At 38.7% G+C, this 24,876-nt stretch overlaps 1 protein-coding gene across 16 annotated transcripts in view; it reads left to right on the top strand.

Annotated features, from left to right (window-relative positions):
* The window catches only part of PUM1 (pumilio RNA binding family member 1), a 127,737-nt gene that overhangs the window by 34,105 nt on the left and 68,756 nt on the right, over positions 1 to 24,876 (top strand). For 9 of the 16 annotated variants that reach the window (XM_079943333.1, XM_079943332.1, XM_079943336.1 and 6 more), the window contains 3 exons: positions 1,970 to 2,038; positions 20,249 to 20,357; positions 21,324 to 21,502. In XM_079943333.1, the coding sequence (XP_079799459.1) occupies positions 1,970 to 2,038; positions 20,249 to 20,357; positions 21,324 to 21,502 (357 nt within the window). The remainder of the gene's footprint in view (positions 1 to 1,969; positions 2,039 to 20,248; positions 20,358 to 21,323; positions 21,503 to 24,876) is intronic. The other 7 variants (XM_079943328.1, XM_079943327.1, XM_079943324.1 and 4 more) reach the window with 2 other exon arrangements.

Here is a 24,876-nt window from a genome sequence, read left to right as displayed (position 1 = left end):
AAATAAAACAATGCGACTGTATTTTTATGTGGTGACAGTTCAGTCAAATTAAGATTATTGGGGTGGTATTCAGTCAGCATGTTAATAAAATCCTTAAATTGGTTCCCCCAGCTGTATTCAGGTTCGTGCTCCATACTCTACCCTCTCCCTGCCTGTCCCTAGTTTGACTCTCTTTGCATTTATCCACTGCTAGAAATTGTTCACATACATTTGGAGGTAGTGATGATTGGATGAGGGGGTTTGAGAAAGTCCTACTTCAGACAATCAGCAGTCTTTCTCAGGTAGGCAGAATAGCTTTCCTCTTTATATTACTCAGCCATAAAAAGAAATGAAATTGAGTTATTTGTAGTGATGTGGATGGACCTAGAGTCTGTCATACAGAGTGAAGTAAGTCAGAAAGAAAAACAAATACCGCATGCTAACGCATATATATGGAATCTAAAGAAAAAAAAATGGTTCTTAAGAACCTAGGGCAGGACAGGAATAAAGACACAGATGTAGAGAATGGACTTGAGGACATGGGGAGGGGGAAGGGTAAGCTGGGACGAAGTGAGAGAGTAGCGTGGACATATATACACTACCAAATGTAAAATAGATAGCTAGTGGGAAGCAGTCGTGTAGCACAGGGAGATCAGCTCTGTGCTTTGTGACCACCTAGAGGGGTGGGATAGGGAGTGTGGGAGGGAGATGCAAGAGGGAGTAGATATGGGGATATATGTATATGTATATGTATAGCTGATTCACTTTGTTACAAAGCAGAAACTAACACACCATTGTAAGGCCATTATACTCTAATAAAGGTGTTAAAAAAAGAAAAAGAATAACCTTCCTCTTTAATAAACAAGGGACATTACTCTAGCCTCAGGCAGCAAAGGTGACTTGTTGCTCATAACTGAGAGGACCAGTAGACTGTTGGACAGTAAAGGGTTTTTGAATTATGACTGTTTTGCGTAATCTATTCCACACTTCATTCTTGCTCTTAAATATTACCTTGTAGTAATGACCTTGGAGATGAGTTAATTGAAGTCTAGAAAGATTGTTATGATGTGGGTAGTACATTTAATGATAAGTGAAGTTTGAAGAGATCATTGTGATATGTGCTATTTTTTATTTCTTCTGGTTTTCAGATACTAGGAGCCCCCAGAGATATTCCAATATGGAGAAATGTTGGGGGCACTCCATTATATAGTTTGTAGCGCCTTTCAACCTGAGGTTTATCAAAGAAATACTGGCTTGGATCAAATGAATCCCCTAATTTGTACTTAACTGTTTTCACAAGGACTGTGGTCTGAGTCAGTTTTCATAAGGACTGTGGTCTTTGAGTCAGTAGCAAGGTTTAGGTCACATAATCATCTACATACATTATTGCTTTTCAACATGTTGATCTTTACTTATTAAGTCAAAATGTATGAAATACAGCTACAGTAATTCTCTCCCTCTCTTTTTTAAAGACTCTGCTTCCTTATTTATTTATCTATTTATTTATTTGGCTGCGTTGGGTCTTAGTTGCAGCACGCGGGCTCAGTAGTGGCAGCATGTGGGCTCTCTAGTTGTGGCGTGTGGGCTCTAGAGCACGCAGGCTTAGTTGCCCCCATGGCATGTGGGATCTTAGTTCCCCAACCAGGGATCGAACCCGCATCCCCTGCATTGGAAGGTGGATTCTTAACCTCTGGATCACCAGGGAAGTCCCTACTGTAATTCTTGTGTGATGGAATTTGCTTTTTCTTTTTCTGCATTATGTGTTTTTCATGTTTGAAAACAAAAGGGAATGGGAGGGGAGAAAGCAGGGGTCATTGCTGAACGCTGATGGTTAAAGGTAAGTGAATGTTTAATCTCAGTCACTTGATTATTGTTATTGTCTTGTCAATATCTGAAAGTAAACATAGAAAAGCTTTTCAGTTGTGTTAATGTGTATGTAAAATTCAAGATGCTAACTTGGAATTATTCCCTCCTCTATTCTAAACAATAGGTACGTTCTATGGATGAGCTGAATCACGATTTTCAAGCACTTGCTCTGGAGGGAAGAGCGATGGGAGAGGTAAGTGAATTGGTGTGCCAGAAAAGTGGGCCTGTTTTTAAGAGAAGGTTGGAGCTGTCTTTCATCAAATGTGTCCGAATCTAGTCTCCAGAAGTATGTGCTTGCTTTTCCTTGTTGCCATCCTCATGATAGGAGTGGGATATTGCAGAATTTTGCCAAAACAATCTCATTATAAGAAGAATGTTAACTTTAGCCTAATGTCTTAAAAATAAAACAAAACCAAAATGTGAGCACAAATTAATATTATCTTAACCAGTCAGTTGTAAATTGAGGTGTTAAAATTTTACAAAATAGTTTTATATGCATAAAATGTCCTTAACCTTTGGCTCATTTTCCAGTTGTTAGGTTCTTTTGCAGTGGAAGGGAGTTTTAGATTGGATGCTAGTCAGAATATGTTGATAACCTATTTTTAGAGCAGTGTTATTTTTGAGGAAGTTGTTTAGACTTCCATTGTGAAGAGGGAATTGTTAGATTTCTGATGAAATAATTCCAGAAGGTTGAGGCCTGAGCCAGTCATCCCTTATGTAGATAGAATTTAGAAATAAGAATTTTGGTTTGTTTGTAATGTTTAAAATTTGCAGAAACAAAATTTACCATCCATTATATTGATAGTGAAGATTGCCATAATTCTAAAAGAAAGAGGAATATAAATCAAGTATAGCAGGTTTCTGGTGCTTCTAGATGTTGACAATAAGAGTGTATTGGTGATAGGTAGAACATACAGGTTGAATTAATGGCTGAAGATGTCACAGGTTCACAAACTGGGGGCATTTGCTTGTGATTTTTTTTGTTCTGGAGAAGTAGCCTTAGGTTTTTTCTTCTGTTTTATATTTTGTATATCTAATATTTAAAAGCCCCCATATCTATTTTAATGTTTTAAAGGAGGGAGAATAGCTGTATTCTGGATTCTCTTTTATACTATTCATTAAATACATTTGTGCTTTGATTTAGCCAATATTCTTTGATCCAGGCACTGTTCTAGGTTCCAAGGACTCAAAATTAAGATAATTTCCTGATTTATAACAAATATTCATTTACTACCATTGTGGCTGGGCATTAGTTAAAGTCTTTGTGTTTTGATCCTAAGATTCTTGCTTCCTTGGTTATAAGATTTTGTTTCCAACTTTTCTGAATCATCTTGTGGTCAGAGTCGAGTGTCCTATTATCTTGGGTTCATGGGGTTTTGGCCTGTTTTTGTGTTTCCTCTAGACCTTGAAGAACAGATTGGTAGGTGTTCTTATGTTTCCTGTGCCTGCCTAATATTAATGAAACAGTGCACATCAATAAACCCTATCTGGTTATTGAGTAAGTGATTTTCTTACTAAATTTCTGGAGCACAGTTTGAACAGAACGTTAACAGATGTGTCATATTAATTATAGATGGGGAAACTGCATTCATCTGCTTCCGCACTCCTGTGGTTCTAACCTGGTCCACTCTAAGCCCAGTTTTTTAAAATTAGTTACACAGTATAAAAATAATGCCCTGTTACTGTTTTGTAACACTTCATAATCTTTAAAGACTTAATTGAAGAAGAGTGAACAGAAAGTGAATTTTATTTAAATTAACAACAAAAATATTTAAAAAATCATTTTCTTCTTCCAAAAATATCCCTTCCCCACAAGGTCTCCAGACCGCACCTCCTTATTTTTGTTAGAGATGTCATTTTTTGATGTTTGTATGTAATTCGTCAGAGCTAGGTGTTGGCATATGTAAATAACTAAACAAAGTACATTCCAACAGTAATGCAGTGTCACTCTTCTTTCCTTATTATTAACAAAGTAATAATAATAGCTACCATTTGTTGACCATCTATTAGGCAGATGCTAAGAGGTTTGTATGCATTATCTCATCAGTAACTCTCTCAGGATGGTTCTGTTACCCAGATAAGGAAAAATTTTGCTCAGGGTCACACATCTAGAAAGTGATGGAGCTGGGACTCTGACCTGGCTACCTCTCCAAAGCACGTGCCCTTAGAGTAAATGAAACCAATACTTATAAAATAATTGATGGTAAAAATCTCATTTTAGTAAGCTTTATAACAGTTGATATTTGGGGAAGGATTTTAAAAAACGCTTAATACACTTCCCTTCCAAAATACACTTAACTGAAGTTATTTTTTGAAAGCATAACCCAGTGTCCAGGCACAAAGGGGACAACTAAGTTAAGTATGGAGTGAGGTTTTTGTATTCAAGGAACTCTTTCTTTAGCTAGTTGAGGAAGGAGTGAATACACATGACAACAGAAAGAGTTCACTGCGTTTCTTTGTATGGTTCCTGTTTTGAGAAGAGAGTGATCAGTATTGGCAGGAGTAGTTTGTGATTACTTGGATGGAGGTATAGGACTTGGGAAACGTCCTCTAGTTTAGTTAGGATTCACATAGGTATAGGTTGGGGGAATGTTTTTTGCAGAGATAAAAGGGAGATGGGCACAAAAGAGAGATGAAGAAAGCTAGCTTTTATAATAAAATAAAAAAGCATAGTTTCTAATTAGTTTAACGTCATTAAATTTACTTCCCTTTAAACAATAAAGCATCTCTGGGAGGGGATGTGTGTAAATGTAGTGTTTACCCATATAAAAACTAAAATTGCAAGTAAATTGCATGGATTTATAAAGCCAGGCACAGTATTTTTTTGCTGCAGTTATTTTATTTGTATTTGTGTGTGTCTGTGTGCTTGTGTGAGAGTCCCCATTAGGGCAGATGATACCTATGTTCAAGAGTTTGTGAATCTTTAGAGTTCAAAGAGAATTGCCTCGATTCAAAGTAATTGATTTCTAGTAAAGTTAGTGCTGCCTGGCTCTTGCAACTTTTTTTTTTCCTTATCAAAGCCAGTGCTAGACTCCTGGAGTCACTTTGCTAGATAGTGTTTCTTAGAAATCTTGCTCAGAGGTGACTACTTAAAACTTTGCCTTCAAACCTTGCTGGTTGTCTGAAGTACAGCTAGCTGTTCTTAGCTGAAGGACACTCTACAAGTGCTTTACTTACCTCCTATTCTAAAAAGTCAACATAAAAAGGAAGATAGGAAAATGTCTTAGGCTTAGGGCTACAAATTATTTTCAAATATTTCATTCACTCTCCTTGCTAGCAGCCCCTTTCATTCAACTTTAAGTCCAGTCCTGAAAAGTTTAAAGGCACAGATTATTTCTGTTAGTTGAGTATTCAAGAGTGTGTCTTTGTAGTACTGAGGAAGGCTCATTGACCTGATGTTTCTGGGTTCTGTTTCTGCCTTGGTTGGTTTATGGTCTTGCATGACTTATTTATTTTACGTCCTGAAAAAGCATTTGCAAAGAGGATAGTGGTTCTCGTTTGAAAGTACTTTGAGAGTCTTTGACAGAAAAGCCACCTTATTCTGAATAATTGGTTTTCTCACTTTTAAAAACCAAGGAACTTTTTTTAAGAGTCCTTAATGTTTTACATGTAGTAAACCTGACAGCGTTCAGGGACATTAAAATAACAGTGATTATTTCTGGAATAAATGGAATGTATTTAGGTATGTGGCCCTTCATCTTTGTTTTAGAAAACTGAAGCATAGAAAAGCTTTCTATGCTTTTTTACAAACACGTTTGTAAACCTGAGGAATGAAATCTGGAAGGTGCATCTGTATGTAGAGTGATAATGAATCCTACCACGTTCCTGGAAGTAGAGTAAGGTGAGATGTATTTAAAACATAGCTGCAGGTTCTCATTAGACATTACATAGGATTTCTGCCTGTAAGTGTGAGAGCAGAATGGCTTGTAGAGGAAGGAATTCGACAATGATTTGGAGAGCTCTTAACCCAAAGAAAGGTATAACTTGATGGGGTGAAGAGCTCACTTGATGAGAACCCTGATGCCACCGCTTTTGGCCTTTCCTCAGGCATTCATCTTCTTTGGACTTTGCTTTTTTTCATCCATAAGACACACATGTTGGACTAGATAGTTTTCCAGGACCCTTTTAAGTCTAAGATTCTTGGAGTTTGCCCTTATTTCTAGCTTTAAAAAGATAGAAAATAGGACTAGTTCTCCTTTTTCTAGGATATGCCAGAGGGTATCTAAAAGATGTGTTTTTTTAGAGTGTGATGTAGAGGTTCTGTAAGTTTTCATTGGATTCTCTAAGTGACTCATTCACTGTGCAGCTACATAAGACATTGAAGTGTCTGTCCATCAGGGCTCATAGGGTGGTAATTGTGAAATCGGGACAAGTAGGAGCCTAATGTGGATACCAAGTCCACATCTTTCCATCATGGCATGATGGCTCACAGAATTGGAGGCTTTTGGGTAGCTAAAAGTACTTTTTTTTTATTTTTGCGGTACGTGGGCCTCTCACTGTTGTGGCCTCTCCCGTTGCGGAGCGCAGGCTCAGTGGCCATGGCTCACGGGCCCAGCTGCTCTGCGGCATGTGGGATCCTCCCGGACCGGGGCACGAACCTGTGTTCCCTGCATCGGCAGGTGGACTCTCAACCACTGTGCCACCAAGGAAGCCCTAAAAGTACTTTTATGATCCACAGCCCTAGAGGGGCTAACCTCACACTGTAAATTCCTTGCAGTTAGGGTCCCATAAGAGTAACTCAGTTGACTCTAAACTGGGTTGAATTTTGGAAAGGAGATGTGTTGTCTGCTAGCAAGATCATGCAGCCTTTCTTGCAGAAAGGATGAAAAATAAATAGAGCCTGTGGTGCATTATAAAAATATCTGGCCAAGCAGTGTAACACATCCTTTTCCCCCCAAAATGCAGCTTTTGAGTATGCATAGGAATGGTAAAAGCTGCCTAGTTCCATTAACTTTGTATTAATACCATTTGGTTGTTGGGCATTTTTGACATCTTGTTATTAAAATGAAATGGTTCCTTTAGAGAAGACATAGCTAGCCAGGCCAAGTGTTATGGAGAAAGTTAATAACTTTCCTTTATTAGGTTAATGACCATGTTAGAGGTGAAGTGACCTTTTTATGAGTCTTGTTTAGGAAGTTCCTGGGATCTCATAATAGTTTTGGGATTAGGATTGGGCGTTTTGAAGAAGATGATAAGAAGGTATCTTCTAACCCTGAGAACATGGGTGCATCTGACATTTAGAACCTGGTGCCCAGTTCTGTCCTGTCACTTTGAGACCTGTGTCGAACCCCATGCATTCCAATATCTGCCTTCTGTCCTACACTGGGAAGAATGGGTGGACTTAACCCTGTATACGTTAAGCTATCTTGGAATGCTTGAATGCAGTAAAACATGCTTCTCTGCATCAGGAAATAGCTGATCCACATGCTGCTTAATCTGTCTTCATTAAATTTCTTCCCTTTTATCCTCCTTTGTCTAAAATGTTTTTATTCTTTTTATCCACATCAGTATGCTTTATTTGAAAGTAAGCTACTTAACTACAGTAATACATTAACACTTTTCAAAACACTTTGGCATTGATTTCATTACCTATGTGAATCTCCCAACAGATTTTTGAGAGACACGACTATTTTTACATGAGGGAAGTGAGTTCTAAGGTCAAGTGACTCCACCTAATATTGTAACTGTCAAGATGTGGATTGACATCAAGTTCTATTTCATTAGGCTCAGAAATAATAATAGCTGCAGTCTATTGAACATATATGATTTTCCAGGTACTGTACTAATCACATATACATTATTGTCTTCACAGTGGTCCTGCAATATTAGGATGTCCTTTATATACTGGGCAAACAGGATTATAGAGGTTAACATGATCATGAGCCAGCTGTTAAAACCCAGATCTCTATCACTCAGATCCTGAGCTTTTCTACTGTTCATTTCTGCATGTCCAGAGCCTACCCAGTACGCAAAAGTCCAGCTTCAGTTATCAGCTCATCTATGAAAGCTTTCTTGCTCTCACCAACCAGAAGCTACAGAGGGGAATTCAGTAGCACATTATTTATTTATATAATTCTTATGGCCCTAATTTATTTTATATATAGTGATTTGTGTAAATGTTTTCTATTTCCTTGCACATAAGTTTTCTGAGGGCAGGGGCTTCAGCTAATATGTACTTTGTAAACAGTGGCTGCCTAATATATTGTGTTGAATAAATCGTGTACCAGTAAATATTTTTTTCTAAGTATGGATCCCTCTTTATTTTCTCTTTTACATCAGAAGTTCCCCCCAAGGGACCTCAGTTCAATTCAGTTAATATTGCCTGTATTCTCTATCCCTATTACTTTTCCACCCTCAGGGATGTGGGGGTGTGAAGGGGAGGATGGGGAGCGGACAAAACTGAAAAGCATTTATTCAGTCTTCTCTGCAAATCTTTACATTTTTGAATTATTCAGTAATTATTTTATGAAGAGTACATAGGATGAATAGCATGTCAGCAATGCTGTTATCCAAGTTGAATCTTATATAAAGGCATTTATTATAAAGGATCTTTTATTTAATGTAGTTGTAATCATAGGACACTTCCTCTGGGCCATCTGCTGGGGCATGGAAATATTCTCATTATATATATACAACCAGACATAATGGTGTTTAGAAAATTGGAATTGCTGTTATTATATTTCTTGTTCAAGCTTGTATTAAACTATGTTGTGTGTAATTCTTTCTTGTTTACTTTCGTTTTGCTGATGAGGAACCAGAACACCAAAATTAATTCATTGTCTCTTAATTAATTATGCATTCTGTGGTCCTCATTATAGCAAAATGTGTAGAAGAAATAGTTTATTTTCTGTGTTGGTCTTCCTTGTATACATGCACGTCTGTGATATACATGCACATCTGTGAAATTTTCCACTCCTGGAACACATGAAAGAGGGAACCTGTCCATATCTGGCATACTAAGACACTTCTCGTCAATTTAATAATTAAAAATACCCTGAGGCTGACTGGATGTGTGGGTGGGTTTGAGTGTTTGGTCCCATCTTGAGGCAAAGGACTCTTTATCCTCTCTTAATTGAGCTGTTTGCTTCCTGCTTTGGGAATATGAAGGGGGTAGATCATGAAGCAATCTAGATGTTTTCATGGTTTTATTCATGAACTTTACAGATTTCCTAAGTGTTCTGGAGGCTTATCTTTTACACACTGAGCTCTCAGGTACTATTGCAAGGAATCATTTATATAATTATTTAAAGTCTAGACCTAGTATAACTTTAATATGGTTATGTTATAGATCAAACCATGTAATTTATACTTCGATAAAAACAAATGACATTATTTATAGGGAACTTAAAGGTGGCTGGGATGACATTGTCTTCTGTTTCCTTACATGCCTTTTCTATATCGTGCAGAAAAGCCTAGTTCACCTGGGGAATATCTTCATTTTCTGAACATAGTTTACTGTTCATGAAGTTTTATGAAGATATCAGAGAAAAGAAACTTCTTTTGGCTCTATTCTAATAACTTGAAGCGGGAAGGTATAAGGAAAACTTTACTTTTAGTGGCTTCAGGAAGGGATGTGCAGTGGAGAAGGGATTAGTGTGGCGCTTGCCCCAGGTTAATTTACCACAAAATATTCATGGAGCTTGAGGTGCTAACAGTATCTCTGAATTTTTTATTTTTGAAGGGCATGCTTTCTGAAAGAACAACCAACGTTTTCTGTGTGTTTAGTTTCAAGGATGAAGTTGTTAACAGTGATTGTGTTTTTTGTGTGGTAAAGAACACTGGGAAACCCCTGTGCTCCTTTGAAGACAGTGCGTTTTTGGTTTTTTTGTTTGTTTGTTTGTTTTGTTTTCTTTTCTTTGGCCACACCTCGCAGCACTCGGGATCTTAGTTCCCCAACCAGGGATCGAACCCGTGCCCCCCTGCAGTGGAAGCATGGAGTCTTAACCATTGGACCGCCAGGGAATTCCCCAGAGTGCATTTTTAAGTTTAACAGTAGTCATCAATTAGAGAACTGTTTGCAATTCAGTCTAATTTGTGGTGGTCCTAAAATTTAAGAGCTACCAGATTCTTCTTATCTCTACTTGATTGCTCTTTTTGCTCTTACTGTTCCCCAGCAACTCACAGTGGATCCTCAGGACAACCTTAAAACTTTACCCACTGGAGTTGTAGACTTAAACTTGCAGCACCATATTCTTACATACTTGGATCCTGTTTTCATCTAGGCTTTGGACTCAGCTGACTCTGTGGAATAGATTCCTGATTAAAATAACTTCAGTGGTAGACTGGCTTATGTATACTTAGTGACTTCATTCTTGATCACCATAATGGGCTATGAATCTTCCCTTTTGAAATTAAATAACTTTAAAAAAAATGCCTTGAAAGTTGAGAGAGACATCTAAGCAGCAGTTTATACCTTTCCAGCTCCCATTTCCACAGGTCCCTTCTTTTACCATTTTATGCCTAGGTTACTGCAGTGACCTCTTTGCTTAGCCTCCCAGCATCCATTTGCTTTCCCTCACTCCTTTTTATAAAGGAATGTGAAATTCATCTTTCTTTTTTGGCCACGTCTCGTGGCAAGTGGGATCTTAGTTCCCCAACCAGGGATTGAATCCGTGCCCCCTGCATTGGAAGTGCGGAGTCTTAACCACTGGACTGCCAGGGAAGTCCCTCAAATTAATCTTTTAAAATGAATTTTTATGATTTTACTCCCTGTTACTGCCTGGAGCATTATTAGAGCCCAGCTCCTCAGTGCTCCATAAAGCCTCACTGGCAGCTGGACTAGTTTTGTTTTTTCACCCTCTCCTTACTGCACCTCTAGTTGGTGGCGGGATTCCTTTTTTATTGGTGGGCACCTGCCCCACTTGCTTTTATTTCTACCTTTGCTCTTTGTGGAAAGTCCTTTCCGCTGTCTTCTCGCTCTGAAGTCCCCCATCCTTTAAGGTGTTCCTTGACCATCCTGTGCCAGATACTCTTCCAGTTTGATTCCTGGTAGGTTTTTCTTTTTTAAAAAAAAATTTTAATTCTTGGCCTGTTTGTTTATTTATTTTTGGCTATGTTGGGTCTTCGTTGCTACACACGGGCTTTCTCTAGTTGTGGAGAGCGGGGGCTACTCTTCCTTGTGGTGCACAGGCTTCTCATTGCGTTGGCTTCTCTTGTTGTGGAGCATGGCTCTAGGCTCGCGGGCTTCAGTAGTTGTGGCTCGTGAGCTCTAGAGCGCAGGCTCAGTAGTTGTGGAGCACGGGCTTAGTTGCTCCGCAGCATGTGGCATCTTCCTGGACCAGCGCTTGAACCTGTGTCCTCTGCATTGGCAGGTGGATTCTTAACCACTGCGCCATCAGGGAAGTCCTGGTTTTTCTTTTTAATCTTTTCTTTCAGGGCAGAGAACTTTGTTTTTTACTGCTTTTGTTACTTCCAGTAGTGGCTCATGCAGGTTGTGCATTTCAGGGTAAGTTCAAATACTTCAGATGCTAAAATTTTATTTTTTCAATGGTCAGAAAAACAATATTGGTTTTTCAGATATGAGAGAGAAGATCAAATTACCTCATATTGGCCAGGCCTAAGTGATTTGTGTAACTTCATCCTTAGTGGTGGAAATGTTATTAAAGGACATTAGATACAACTATTAACAGTGTTTATTATGAAAAGTGCTTAATAACCCTGGAAAATATTTTTTAAAAATCTCTTAATTTTATATACTGCAGTTATAATTATGCAAAAAATTAAACTTTTCTTTCTTAAAAGGAGTATATTAGATTTCAACAAAAAGAGATTTAGTTGAGAGACAATTAATATGGAAATTTGTTTTTACTAGTAATCATCTTGCCACATAGACTGAAAATTTTAAGCAGTAATTACTAGATGCCAGATTGTGATGCTGCCTAGTAGTGAAATGTGAAATAAATTATAGCAAATTTTGATTCTTAGACAGTTTTTTGACGATTTGAATAAAATGAAACAGAACAAAAATGTTTAAACATTTAAAAATAATCTTTACGTGTAAGTATTGAGTAACTGATTAAAAAAAATGCAGGAGGACTTCCCTGGTGGCGCACTGGTTGAGAGTCTGCCTGCCGATGCAGGGGACACGGGTTTGTGCCCCAGTCCGGGAAGATCCCACATGCCGTGGAGCGGCTAGGCCCGTGAGCCATGGCCGCTGAGCCTGCGCGTCCGGAGCCTGTGCTCCGCAACGGGAGAGGCCACGACAGTGAGAGGCCCCGCGTACCGCAAAAAAAAAAAAAAAAATGCAGGATACTTAATTAGTAGTTATATAAATGGGAAATGAGAATTTAGAGGGTCATGTTCCTTAAACTTTCTGGAAGAGAAGGGAAAAATGAAAACACCATCTTCTTTCTTTCTTTATTTTTTAAATATACTTAGGTATTTTTAATTAAAAAATGATTGGCTTGTGATTAAGCCATTGAAGATTTTCACCATCCCTTATTTAAGCTACAGTTTTCAAAGTGGTTGGAAATTATTATCTGCTTGCTTAAAAATACTGTGTTGGCCAAAAAGTTCACTCGGGTTTTTCTGTAACATCTTACGGAAAAACCCGAACAAATTTTTTTGGCCAACTCATATCTGAACCATGTGGTGTGAGCTCTCTCAAAATTCCCACTAACTTTTGTCACTTTGAAATTATGTTGAAGTGAAATGTATCTGCTTAAGAGAAAATGCCTTATTTGTAGTGAATTCTGTACCACCATAATCTCAATTTTTATTTATTAAAAATCAGTTCTAAATCATACTAAAAGTGTATTTTGTAACAGGTCATCCATAATCCCACATCAACGAGCACCTATTTCAGTTTTTATTTTTCTTTCCAATCTTGAACCAAAAGGGAAGGGTGCATGAGGATAAGCAGTCTTTTCGTGTACAATTTTGTATTTTGCTTTTAAAATTTAATGTTATTTTATAAATATTACATATAGTCCTGATAGCTGTTTTGGGTGAGCTTGTATTGTTGCATATAGTTGTACCTTATTGAACATTTAGTTTGCTCCCAACTTTTTTGCTCTTATATTTTGAATGTGAAGCTTTTTTTTCCTTTTGAATTCTTTAATGTTGAGATAAATTCTCAGGAATGAACATGGCTTTTTTCCCAGCTTTTTAATTTATTATTATTATTTTTAAAATTTTTATTGAAGTATGGTTGATTTACAATGTTGTGTTAATTTCTGCTGTACCGCAAAGTGATTCAGTTGTACATATATGTATTCTTCATATTCTTTTCCATTATGGTTTATCATAGGATATTGAATATAGTTCCCAGTGCTATACAGTAGGACCTTGTTGTTTATGCATCCTATATGTAATAGTTTGCATCTGCTAACCCCAAACTCCCAACCCTTCACTCCCCCACACTCGCTTCCCCCCTTGGTAGCCACAAGTCCATTCTCTATATCTGTGAGTCTGTTTCTGTTTCATAGATATGTTCATTTGTATTGTATTTTAATTGTAGTTTTGTTTGGATATATGCCCAGGAGTGGGATTGCTGGGTCATATGCCAACTTTGTTTTTAGTTTTTAACTTCCATACTGTTTTCCATAGTGGCTGCACCAATTTACATTCCCACCAACAGTGTAGGAGGTGAACATGACTCTTAATGTATATTTTTTCAGAACCCTTTCCAAAAGAATTGTCATAACAGTGAATGGATATTTGTACCTTTCTTTTAAAGCCTTGTAAAGGATATCAATTTATTTTATATTTAAACCGTTTCTTGTTAAAACTTTAGTAGTAACTTCTGTGTGTAGTTTATAATATTTATTATGAACTGTCTTACTAGATTTCACAACAACCCTCTGTGGTATGGAGGGCCAGGTAAATTCCCTAGGGCATTAAGATTTTGAGAAGGGAATTCTGAAAATTACACAATTTTCACAGTTAGAGCTTTGACTAGAACATGTGACAGTGTTTACCAATAATACTTATTTTTTTTTTAAGATGTTGGGGGTAGGAGTTTTTATTAATTAATTAATTTATTTTTGCTGTGTTGGGTCTTCGTTTCTGTGCGAGGGCTTTCTCTAGTTGCGGCAAGTGGGGCCACTCTTCATCGCGGTGCGCGGGCCTCTCACTATCGCACCTCTCAGACGCGCAGGCTCAGTAGCTGTGGCTCATGGGCCTAGTTGCTCCGCGGCATATGGGATCCTCCTAGATCAGGGCTCGAACCCGTGTTCCCTGCATTAGCAGGCAGATTCTCAACCGCTGCGCCACCAGGGAAGCCCCCAATAATACTTATTTATTTCTATCAGTACTGAGCGGTCCTTTCTCTGAGTTGATATCAAGTTCTTTTAATGTAATGAGAATATTTATCAAGAGATTAAAAAATTGGGGGTGGGGCTATATCTTACCAGCTAGTTAAAATATCAGGTATTTGACTCCTGCATTGGCTACATTCCAGTGAAACCAAGCTTGTGTTGGAAGTTTGCATTGCCACATGAGATGATTAAACCTGTTCATGCCTTCGGGGTTGTAGCATCCCTGTGAACAGTACTCCTTGAGAAGCCAAATCTCTGCTCTGAGAGATAGCTCTATGCAGCCTGTGTTGTGTGTAAGCAGTCCTCTTGAGTACAGAGTGCTTATTGGAGTTTCCATCTATGCAAGTATTAACGGTGGTATGGTCAAACACATCCAGTCTTTAATAATCAGCTTGCCTCTTAGTTTTTGCAAAGCTCTAATCATAGTTCTTCCTGCAGTGTTTTGTTAGGGCTCCTAATTTTATAGATTTTCACTGAAGTGGGCTGGGTGATGTTGTGCTCACATCTGCTAGCTGAGTACACAGCATTTCATTGGCTATGCCATTAGTAGTGTGAAGTCTGTTGGTTACTATTTTGTTATTAAATAATATTAGCAGCTAATTCTTTGAGTGATTACTGTGAGTCCAGCATTGTACTACTCCTTTACCCACTATATTATTTAATATTCATAACAGTTCATTTTATAGGTGAGAAAACTGAGGCCTAGATGAGTTGGGATTTGAAACCAGTTTTTTTTTTTTTGCGGTACGCGGGCCTCTCACTGTTGTGGCCTCTCCTGTTGTGGAGCACAGGCTCTGGACGCGCAGGCTCAGCGGCCATGGCTCACGGGCCCAGCCGCTTCGCGGCATGTGGGATCCTCCTGGACCGGGGCACAAACCCGTGTCTCCTGCATCGGCAGGCGGACTCTCAACCACTGCGCCACCAGGGAAGCCCCCTGAAACCAGTTTTTTGTTGTTGTTTGTTTTTTAAAGTGATTTCAGAGTAGTTGTGTATGTTTTACCACTATATTACTTAAAATAAGAAGCCTAGAGGTTTTTGATGTTCTCAGCCTTTCAGTTTATTGTCTCCACCTCTGTTTAAAGGACTCTTGGTAGGGGTTAATGTGGTGGTCGATTGTGCAAGTGTGGCTTTGTGTATTGTCTTTTCTGTTAGATGATTTAAAAAAAAAGGTGTTTCCAAACACAATTTAGAGGTTTCCCAAGCGGCTAACATTGCTCATAAACCAGTGCTTGATTTCTACTTTGTTCTCCAGAAGCCTCATGAATAAGCTTACTGATTTCTTTACTCTCCTTAAGTCTTTTCCTGTGGTTCAAGCTGGGATAAGTAGTGTATGTGTTTTTCTCCTAAAGACCGGAGAGCAGATACTACTGGAGAGGCACTTAGGAATCCCATTTAATGGGACAGTACATGGAAGAGTACAAGGTCTGTTGTATTGCTGTGTCGGATGGTAGGACCTCCCAAGCCCTGGTTCTCAGTTTGTAGGTCTTGAAAGGGATTTACTAATTTAGAGGTGATTGGATTATAGAACTGACCTATACTGACTAGAACCACAAGAGATTAATGTATAAAAACTAAAATGCAATTTACTAATTTATAAGGAGAAACAACAACTCTCAAGTGGACAGGATAATTGTGTTCAGTGATCAGCATGTTTGGCTATAGGAGGAAGCAAAGTTCTCTTAAGTTTGCTTGGTAAGCAGTCTGAGCCAGGGAAGTTACTTGGATGTACAGCTTGGGTACAGTGGCTGCTGTACCCAAGCTACTATCTAGCCTGATGCATTAATTGCTTTTATAAGGACAGACTTGTTTGTGCATCATATGTCCTCTCCCTAAACATGCATATTGGTTGATACTGCCTACATCTGACTCCCTGGGTCTCCTTTTCTTTTGTTGGACCAATTTCTAATTCCCTTATCTTCCTTTAGAATTGTGAAATCTTTTAATCCTCTAATTGCCTAATATTTCTTTAAATTGAATTTTGTAAACCTCTTCTGTGATCTGTTCTTTGTTGTCCTGTCAAAGAACAATATTTCCAAGTTCTTGATGGGGTAAGCAGTAACTGTCTTTTCATACACTAGTTGCATTTGAATGTTTGATGATTGAATTTAGGTGTGGCTTAAGTGAAGGTTTGGCAACTCCTGATGTGGGTTGGTGAACCAGGATGTTTTAGCCAGTGCTGTGGATGATATTACCTTTAGAGGGGTTGAATCTGAATTTGAAATAACAATTGGATACTCATCATCACTTTGTTTTATATTCAGTAGATTATAGCTCCTTTTAATATGATCAGATTCGAATGTCTTTATTTTAGATGACTCTTGACTATGTGATTGCTACTAATTCTCAGTAAGCTTAACAAGTCTAAGTCCGTTTAATTTTGCCGAATTTAAAAAGCCAATCTTTTTTTTTTTAATACAGAAGGGCTATAAGACAAAATAGGGGAAAACATGAAATGGAATGGATGTAATTTTTTCCAAATTCAAAAAAAGCACTTTGATCTTAGATATTAGAAATGGAACAAGAAGTGCTTCTTGAAAACAGACTCTTAAAGATGTTTTCAATAAAAGAAAACGCTTCCGTATATTCGCAGCTGTATTAGTTATCTATTGCTATGTTCCAAATTACCCTAAAATTTAGTGGCTTAAGACAACATGTTGTTTAAGCCTCACAGTTTCTGTAGGTCAGGGACCCAGTCATGACTTTGCAAGATTCTTTATTTCAGGGTCCCTCACAAGCTGCAGTCAGGATTTCAGCTGGGTTTGCAGTCATCTCAAAGTCCAACTGGGGAAGGGGCTGCTTCCAAGCTTACTCACGTGGTTGATATCAGGATTAAGTTTCTTGTGGGTTGCTAGACTGAGGGCCTCAGTTCCTAAGGAATTGATGTCCAGTGACCTCTCTTGGTTCCTTGCCATATGGGCCTCTCTACTGGGCAGCTCACAGTATAGCAGCTAGCTTCGTTAAAGTGAGAAGGTGAGAGGGTGAGAGAGGAGTAGAGGCAAGATGGAAGTCAGTATTTTAAAGACAGTCTCGAAAGCGCCACCCCCTCACTTTTGCCCTCTCTTACTCCTTAGGAGCAAGTCAGTAGGTTCAGCCCACAGATAGGATAAGAGGGGGAATTACACAAGGGACTGAGTACCAAGAGGTACAGACATTAGGAGTTGTTTCAGGTGCTGCTTGCCACACAGCTGAAGAGTGGAGAAGGGTATGTTTTGGAGGAAAGAGAAATGCTGTGGAAGGTCAAGAGACGCTGAGGAGCTTTGCTAAGTTTGCTTCTGTCCTTGCCCAGGTACCTTGATACAGTAGTTTACTTTTCTTCATCTGCAGAGCACTCTTGCAAACCATAGGTTCTGTTTTTATTCCTCCCAGAATTGGCTTGCTAGCACCTTCTTCTACCACTTCCTTTTTCTTTATCTCGTACAGACTTGCCTTTTCAGTCCCTGCTGTTTTCATTAATAATAGTTAATTGATCTTGGTTACTTTGCCAAAGCATATGGGGTTTTACTACTTTGGGGGCTGCTCCTAGCATCTATTTAGGATTTATGTTTATACATACTGTTAATAGTGGAAGACACCATTTCCTCTTGGTATGTGACTAGGGTCTTGAATTTTTCAGTGTGTACTGTATGCATTGTACTACGTCATTTTATATAAGGGACTTGAGTGTCTGAGGATTTTGGTATCCAAGGAGGCTCCTGGAACCAGCCCCGCATGGATACTGAGGGATGACTGTATTCCTTTGAGATTTGTTGCATCTATTACTACTTTGAAGTACAGTCTCCACTTTTTAGTACCTTTCTACATGTTTGTTGTATTATTGTTTCCTTATGAGAGAATTTGGCCTGGAAACAGCCTTGCTTATATATGGACCTGCTTTTGCTGGCTTTGCATGTTGCGACAACCTGGCAAGCTATGAGGAAAGATGACAAGATCTTAGAAGTCATTTTTGAAGCTTTGAGTTCAAGGGCTGCTGCTTTCACTAAGCAATTTGACAAATTGTGGACAGACTCTATTTGCACATGGAGGCTGGTGGCTTAGAGAAGCTTGAGTTTTGAATAAAGATTTCCAAATTTGTGTTGAGAGGGATGAGCACCATAATGAATATATTTGATCATCTTTGCTCTCTTTCCAATATATGGAGACTAAAGTTAACCAGCAAGTGAGGAGTCCCTTGTGCTGACATTCTTTCTTCTGGTACACAGAGGAGAAGTTGATGCAGACTCCTGTTTGCTTACACTCCCTACAAAATACAAGAGAAAAATTGGAATGTTAGTTGGAAAGGGTACAACCAATAGGGAAAGAAATTCTATTTGTAATCTTATAGGAGGGCATTTTTGAGATTAAGAGGAGAAAAATAAGTTCAAAGGCAAGAATTCTAGAGTTGTGCGTTAGTACACATTAATTCTCAGGGTCCCATCTGTGGTTTACAGCTGTTTTGCCTTGGTGTAATGCCACTGAATACATTTATTGAGAACCTCCTGCGTGGTGGGCATTGTGTTAGGCCCGCATCAGCAACATCTCTAATCATCACAGCAACCTGAAAAATACTTCCTTCATCAATGCAAAGAGGATGAGGCCCAGGGCAGTCCTGCAGTTTGTCCTATGACACATCAGAGTTGTCTAGTCCAGGGCTTCCTGACTCCACTGCCTAGCTATGGTCTGGGCTCTCCCTCCCACCCCTTCCCCCTCCCCCTCAAGTTAACAGACCAGCTGTGTCCTTGCTTCTCTCAGAGAATGAACCCTAGAGGCACATTAGGAATTGACTGCTGTAACTGCTCATCTTCAAGTAAACCAATGCATCTGTGCAATTAAGTGTCAGACCAAAATGTGTCTTTTGTCATGACCTTCTTGGACTAGAAGATAACAAGGTAGGGGAAAAAAGTACAAGGGAAACTGCTTTGCTCCAGGTAGTAACCCGTGTCTACCAGATAGTTTTATAGAGCTAGAATAAATTGATGTCGAAAACCCAGAATTTAGGTTGGAAAGCTGAGATTCGTTTTAGTGAGGGCAAAGTTGAGATGTTTCTTCATTATCATTGGGTTATGGGTTATAAATAGAAAAGGTAAACCTTTATTGTCAAGGAGAGAGCAAATGTTTTGTACTTTCTGGTTTTTTATTCTGTTCCTCTGAGAAATTCAGCTCTTTTATTCTCAAAAGCATTCTTTTATGCTCAAAAGCAGTGTACTATCTCAGACTTCTGAGTTTCTTGTTTGACTAGTAGCAGCTGAAGTGAAAACATAATTAGAAGAAATAAGAGGGACATTTTAGTGAGTGAAGCTGATAACCAGAAGGAAGAATGATGGGATTCTAGTGGAAATTTACTTTGTAACAGGTCACTAATGCTTTGATCTTGTGCAAAACTGTACTGTGTTTTGCTTGAAAGGGTAGTTTGCATTTCTTTGGTTGAAGCTAATTTAAGGCTAGTGATGCCTGCATTTTTATGAGGTGTGGAATGTTTTGTGAAGTCACTTTAATGGCATTACTAAGTATTCTTAAGATTAACTGAGATGAGGAGATTTTTATTTCCCTTCCAGTAATGGGGGAATAGCTGCTCTGTCTTTCCAAAATCTTGGAACAGGTTAATGTTGTGGTTGGGAAGTTTTTTTGTTTTTGGTTTGTTTTAGTTTTTTCTTTGTGATGTTGAAAGTATTTTAGTTAAACAGAATCTCTGTGTATGAAGGAGGTGAATTTTGCCTCTAGTGTTCCATAGCTGGGGTCTGAGTTCATGCCACAGCTTGAGTAACTTTGTAGGGCCCCTTAGTATACATGTAGGCAGAAGTAGCCTTTTAGTAGTTGTAGGTACTTTCTTTTTCAGTAAGAATCTTCTTAGCAGTTAGCTGTTAGGTCTAGTATGAATTCTCCCCCCCCTTAAAAATCTTGGCATAGATTAAGTGAATAATTCTAGGTATTTAAGCTGAGCCTCTATTGTGATGGGTTGATCTGTAGCCCCCCTTGCATTAGGCCTCTTTGTGACTTTTACCAAACATATAGTAGTGCTCTGACCACAATCTGTGGAGTCAGAACACTGTGATTAAAGACCTTCAGGGCACGTGAGCATCTTCAGTACCCTTGTCTAAAAGAAAGTGTTGACTGCTGTACTTTCATCCTTTATGAATTCTTTAAAAGCATCTATTATTTTTAATTTGCAGCAGCTCTTGCCAGGTAAAAAGTTTTGGGAAACAGATGAATCCAGCAAAGATGGACCAAAAGGAATATTCCTGGGTGATCAATGGCGAGACAGTGCCTGGGGAACATCAGGTAATCTAGATCTAGCATCTGTACTGTGATTTATGCCTGTCTTAGAGCTCCTTTCCTCAGCAATTGGCAAGTTGTGAATTTTACATCAGTGACAAGCATGTCAAGCAATGTCCTGTCCTGTGGTATAATTGCCATGAGGGAGCTTATATGATGTAATTTATTAAAACATAATTAACACAAAATCAGGTCTTCAATATTTTACTGAAGTGCTAGCCACAGGGGAATGGTCTTATTTGAAATGACCGTAATTTCAGCTACAACTTCTTGTTCTGTACTGCTGTCAGCATACTTGGAATTAGAAAATCCATGCCTGCCATTTGAAGTTCATGTTTCTTTCTCCTCCCTTTGCCCCTGTGTACTGTGTATGGGGTGATCTATCTATAAATGTGGTTTGGGCCAAATACGTCACTGGGTATGGACACTCTTCTGACTGACTACCCCTGAAGAAAGGGATGGGGAGAACTTGTAGAGGCAGACATACCGACAGCAGAAAGAAATGACAGTTGATAGGGAGGAAGGAGACAGAAAATTCAAAAGCTGATGTGCTGTGTTATAGCAATATAAGAATGGAACCTCAGATGACAGTGGTCATCAGAAAAGATCAAATTATGTTGTTTTAAAAAGGGTAGTAAGATCACATTTTGTTTCAGTAACATTACCAATAAAATATATTAAAAAGAAATTCTGCTACTTGAAAGGGGTAAACATTAATTTATCCACTTAGCTAGATAAACCAGTTATGTGAACTGCTGTATTGCTCTGCTATCCTGGATATATGAGGGGTGTGTTCCGTTTCCTTAGCTTATGTAGTATATTATACTTAGGGAAAACACAATAGGAGGTTTTGGCTCAACTGACCATGGCAGGTTTCCTGATTCCCAGTCATTGGTTTATCCATGAGACATCACTCATAATTTGTTTGAGCCTCTGGCTGCACTGTATCATGCTTGTGTATCTTTTTTGTAGATCATTCAGTTTCCCAGCCAATCATGGTGCAGAGAAGACCTGGTCAGAGTTTCCATGTGAACAGTGAGGTCAATTCTGTACTGTCCCCACGGTCGGAGAGTGGGGGACTAGGCGTTAGCATGGTGGAGTATGTGTTGAGCTCATCCCCGGGCGATTCCTGTCTAAGAAAAGGAGGATTTGTAAGTTGGCTTGAGGAACTTGTTCCTATCTCTCTCTCTCTCTCTCTCTTTCTCTTTCCCCTTTCCCCTAAAGCAAAACATGCCTGTTTAGTTTCCTTAGATACTCACAGCACTAAGTGCAGGGTTTTAAAAAACGCTTTTATTGCAATTAGATTTCAGTGAACACAGCAGGAGATGTAAACTAAACTTTTTAAAAATAGAGAAATGATGTTTTTTTGGGACTCATTGATAGTAATGTGAGGTAAGGACTTAAATCTAGATCGCAGTTCATTGGCCTACCAGAAAACACCATTTTTAGTTTAAAACAAACAAACAAAAATAAAAAGAGAAGGAATTAATACAAAGCTGAAGGCAGGTGTCAGTAGGGAATAGATCTGAGAGAGTGATTTGCCAATACCCTAGGATCCTTAAAATGGATCAGATATGTTGGGTCATTCTTGTTTTTGCTAGCTAGGCTTTAACTATGGAATGATCTTTGGCCCTCTTTGAGTAGCTTTGCTTCTCCTACCCAGGCTATCAGGAAATTCGAAGTTCTGTTAATTCTGTATTTCAGTTTTTTTCAGATTCATCACCATTGACGTCTCTGATGCTAAATTGTAGCTAGAGCAGCTTCTCTGTCTACAGCCTCTTCCCTTTTGAAGTCTTAAAGCAGTCTTCCTCAAGCATCTTTGATAGCCTTTCTCAAAACTAGTTCTTTCTTATACCATTGACTTTCTAGATCTAGAAGTCTTAAGATGTATTTCTGTTTGAGTCTTCCTCATTTTGTTTTCTGTGACTGGTTTTATATTCCAAGTCACAGCTAGGAAGGCCATGAAAGGCACCCTGAATCTTTCTTCCTTCCTTTTCTCCCGACTCAACTTGTTTTGTACCTTTTCAAAGCACTTTCTCCCTGAAGTCTTTCTGGGCTAATACTACTGGTTGGCAATCATTTTAAGAGACCTTCTTTCCCCCAAATCATAATAATAACTTTGCCTTTACAACTATCTTACATTCTTTTATCTTGATAGCATTTGTTGTCAGTGTTTTTACTGTTAGACATTTGTTGCTAGGTATCAGAGGCTTGGTCCTATTTTCCCAGTTCCACTTGAAACTTCTCTAGAGTCACAGTAGTACATTTTTGGTGCAGCTTTCTCAAGTGTCAAATTCAATTCTTTAATACGTTAGTGGACATGAAATGAATGATTGTTGACTTGCTTGGCGGGAAGATAACAGGTGGCATCCAAGGTAACCAGAATTCCCATGGAGTTAGCTTTATTCTAGGCACGTCAAAGATGATGGATGCTTCAGCTGACGTTGACATTTGACACGTGGCCGGAGCTTTTGATTCCACCAAAAAAATGGGAGGTGGGGGGTGCGAAATGAACTTATTTAAGAGGCTGGTTTGGATTTCTCCCAGCTCCACAGCTAGAAATTTGGTTTGAGGAATTTAGCCAGAACAGGATCGTTCATTTGTATAATTACCTTCAGGAAGATCAAGGGACTAAACTGGGGCTTTTGTCTGAGTCTTGCATTGTAGCTGTTCCAAAGCTGACCTGATTACTTCTGGGTCTTTTGACCCTGCAGCGGCATAGGTCAGGTTTAGTGGCTTGTAGATCAGATTGGAAAAGACTTCTTGTATTTGAACCTTCCCAGGAGGCTACTTGGGAAGAACAAGATCTACCCTTTGGATGTGAGGAATGGGATCAGGCAAAATGATCATTTGCCTGTTGTCTCATGGGAAGGATGGTGTTACTTCTTCTCTTCTTTCAGCTTATCCCCAGCTCACCTCTTTTTCTTACCTCACACTTCCCTCATCTCAAGAGTGCAGATTCCTCAGAGGAAGTGCTGCCTTCCAACTTCTGCCTATAACTTTTATTTATTTACTGTAGGAGAAAAGTTAGTGTCATGCATAGGTAAGTCATTACTGTGGTGAACTGGAACCTATATGACTCTTGCCATGAATTCTCTATAATGTGTGAGCAGCTTCTAAGTCTTGGGCATTAGCCACCCAGGCATGTGCCTGGGTTACTGTGAAGTTTGTAGGAAGAAGAAAAATTATTAGAATTAGGAGAAAGGTAAAACACTGGGGCTGACTTATTATTTTTTTTCCTGTTTCTGTCTTTTTAAACAATTATTTCATTAATCTGTAACGAGGCTGTATCATTTGTATTCAGTATCTTATTTGATTTTGTAAAGGTGGCTTCTATCCTTAATTGTCTTGAGAGATTGGTGATTTTTAGTATTGTCACCAGAGGAAGTTGGAAGAACTCAGGATAGAGGAACTCAGGATAGAGGTCAGAAAATTGAACTCTCTAAAAAGCATCTGCATTACTGAGCTGCTGAGGTTTGCATAACGATAAATGAAAATTCTCCAAATCTGTGTTCCAACTTTTCAGAAGGAAGGTCGTGGGTAATGAAATAGTATCCTATTATGCTGTATTTTGACTTGAGTTGCACCTAAATGGTGATACAGGAAGACTGATTAGTGATGTCAGTCCATCATATTGGCACGTGTAAACTTTTGGTGGATGGAGAACTGAGGATCAATGAACTGCTTTATGAGCTTTTTGGTTGTATCCTGCTGATCTTATGGGAAGAGGTGGGCCTTTTTTTTTTTTTTTTTTTTAAAATATAGTTTGTCATTCAGAGTGCTGAGTTCAGAGGCCAAGGAAGACAGAATATCTGCTGCTTGTAGATAATTGTTCTAAAGAGTAGTAATTGATGGTTTATGGATCAGAGCACTCAGATGTTTTTCTTTTTGGGGTGGCTGTATCAACATTACCTCCAATAAGCCCTGGAGAAGCCGCATTTTAATCCCCTGAGAGCTAAAAAAACATCATCGCTGATGGCATAATGAATGTAGACTTCAAATCAAGTACTAAGGGGCTATTCTCAGATACTGACAACAGATAAGCCAGACTCTGATTAACTTCTCAGTTAAAGGGGTTTAGAACTAAAGTAATTTCTCATTTGCAGTGGTTTTCCATTTTCAATAAGGTTGTTTTACGGTTAAAGCTTGAATGAAGGTATTTAACTCTTTGTCTAGCTTTCCTGAGCCTTTCGTAAGTTCATTTTGACTGTACAAATGGACTCAGCTTAGTTGTTTTGGCTTCTGAGATAAGAGTACTTGCAGGCTGTTGAAAAGAATCTGACAGCAATGTTTTGTTCTCAGCACCCACTGTAAAGTTTTGATAGTATTCTGAGTATGAATCAGAAACTTCAGGGTAGCAGTTTTCAGAATAATGGGAAAACTCAGAATACCAGTTAAGTCAGAGTCAAGTCTTTTAATTTATTTCCTTTTTATATCCTTTATTTTACTGATTCGTGGAAAAAGACAGGTCCCCTTACCCATCCCCCCAAACACCCCAAACCAAAACAAAGCATGGTTCTGGGTG

Source organism: Stenella coeruleoalba (genome assembly GCF_951394435.1).
Source record: "Stenella coeruleoalba genome assembly, chromosome: 1".
NCBI lineage: Eukaryota > Metazoa > Chordata > Mammalia > Artiodactyla > Delphinidae > Stenella > Stenella coeruleoalba.
Note: the sequence above shows the minus strand (reverse complement) of the source record. Positions and strands in the feature narration are given on the sequence as shown.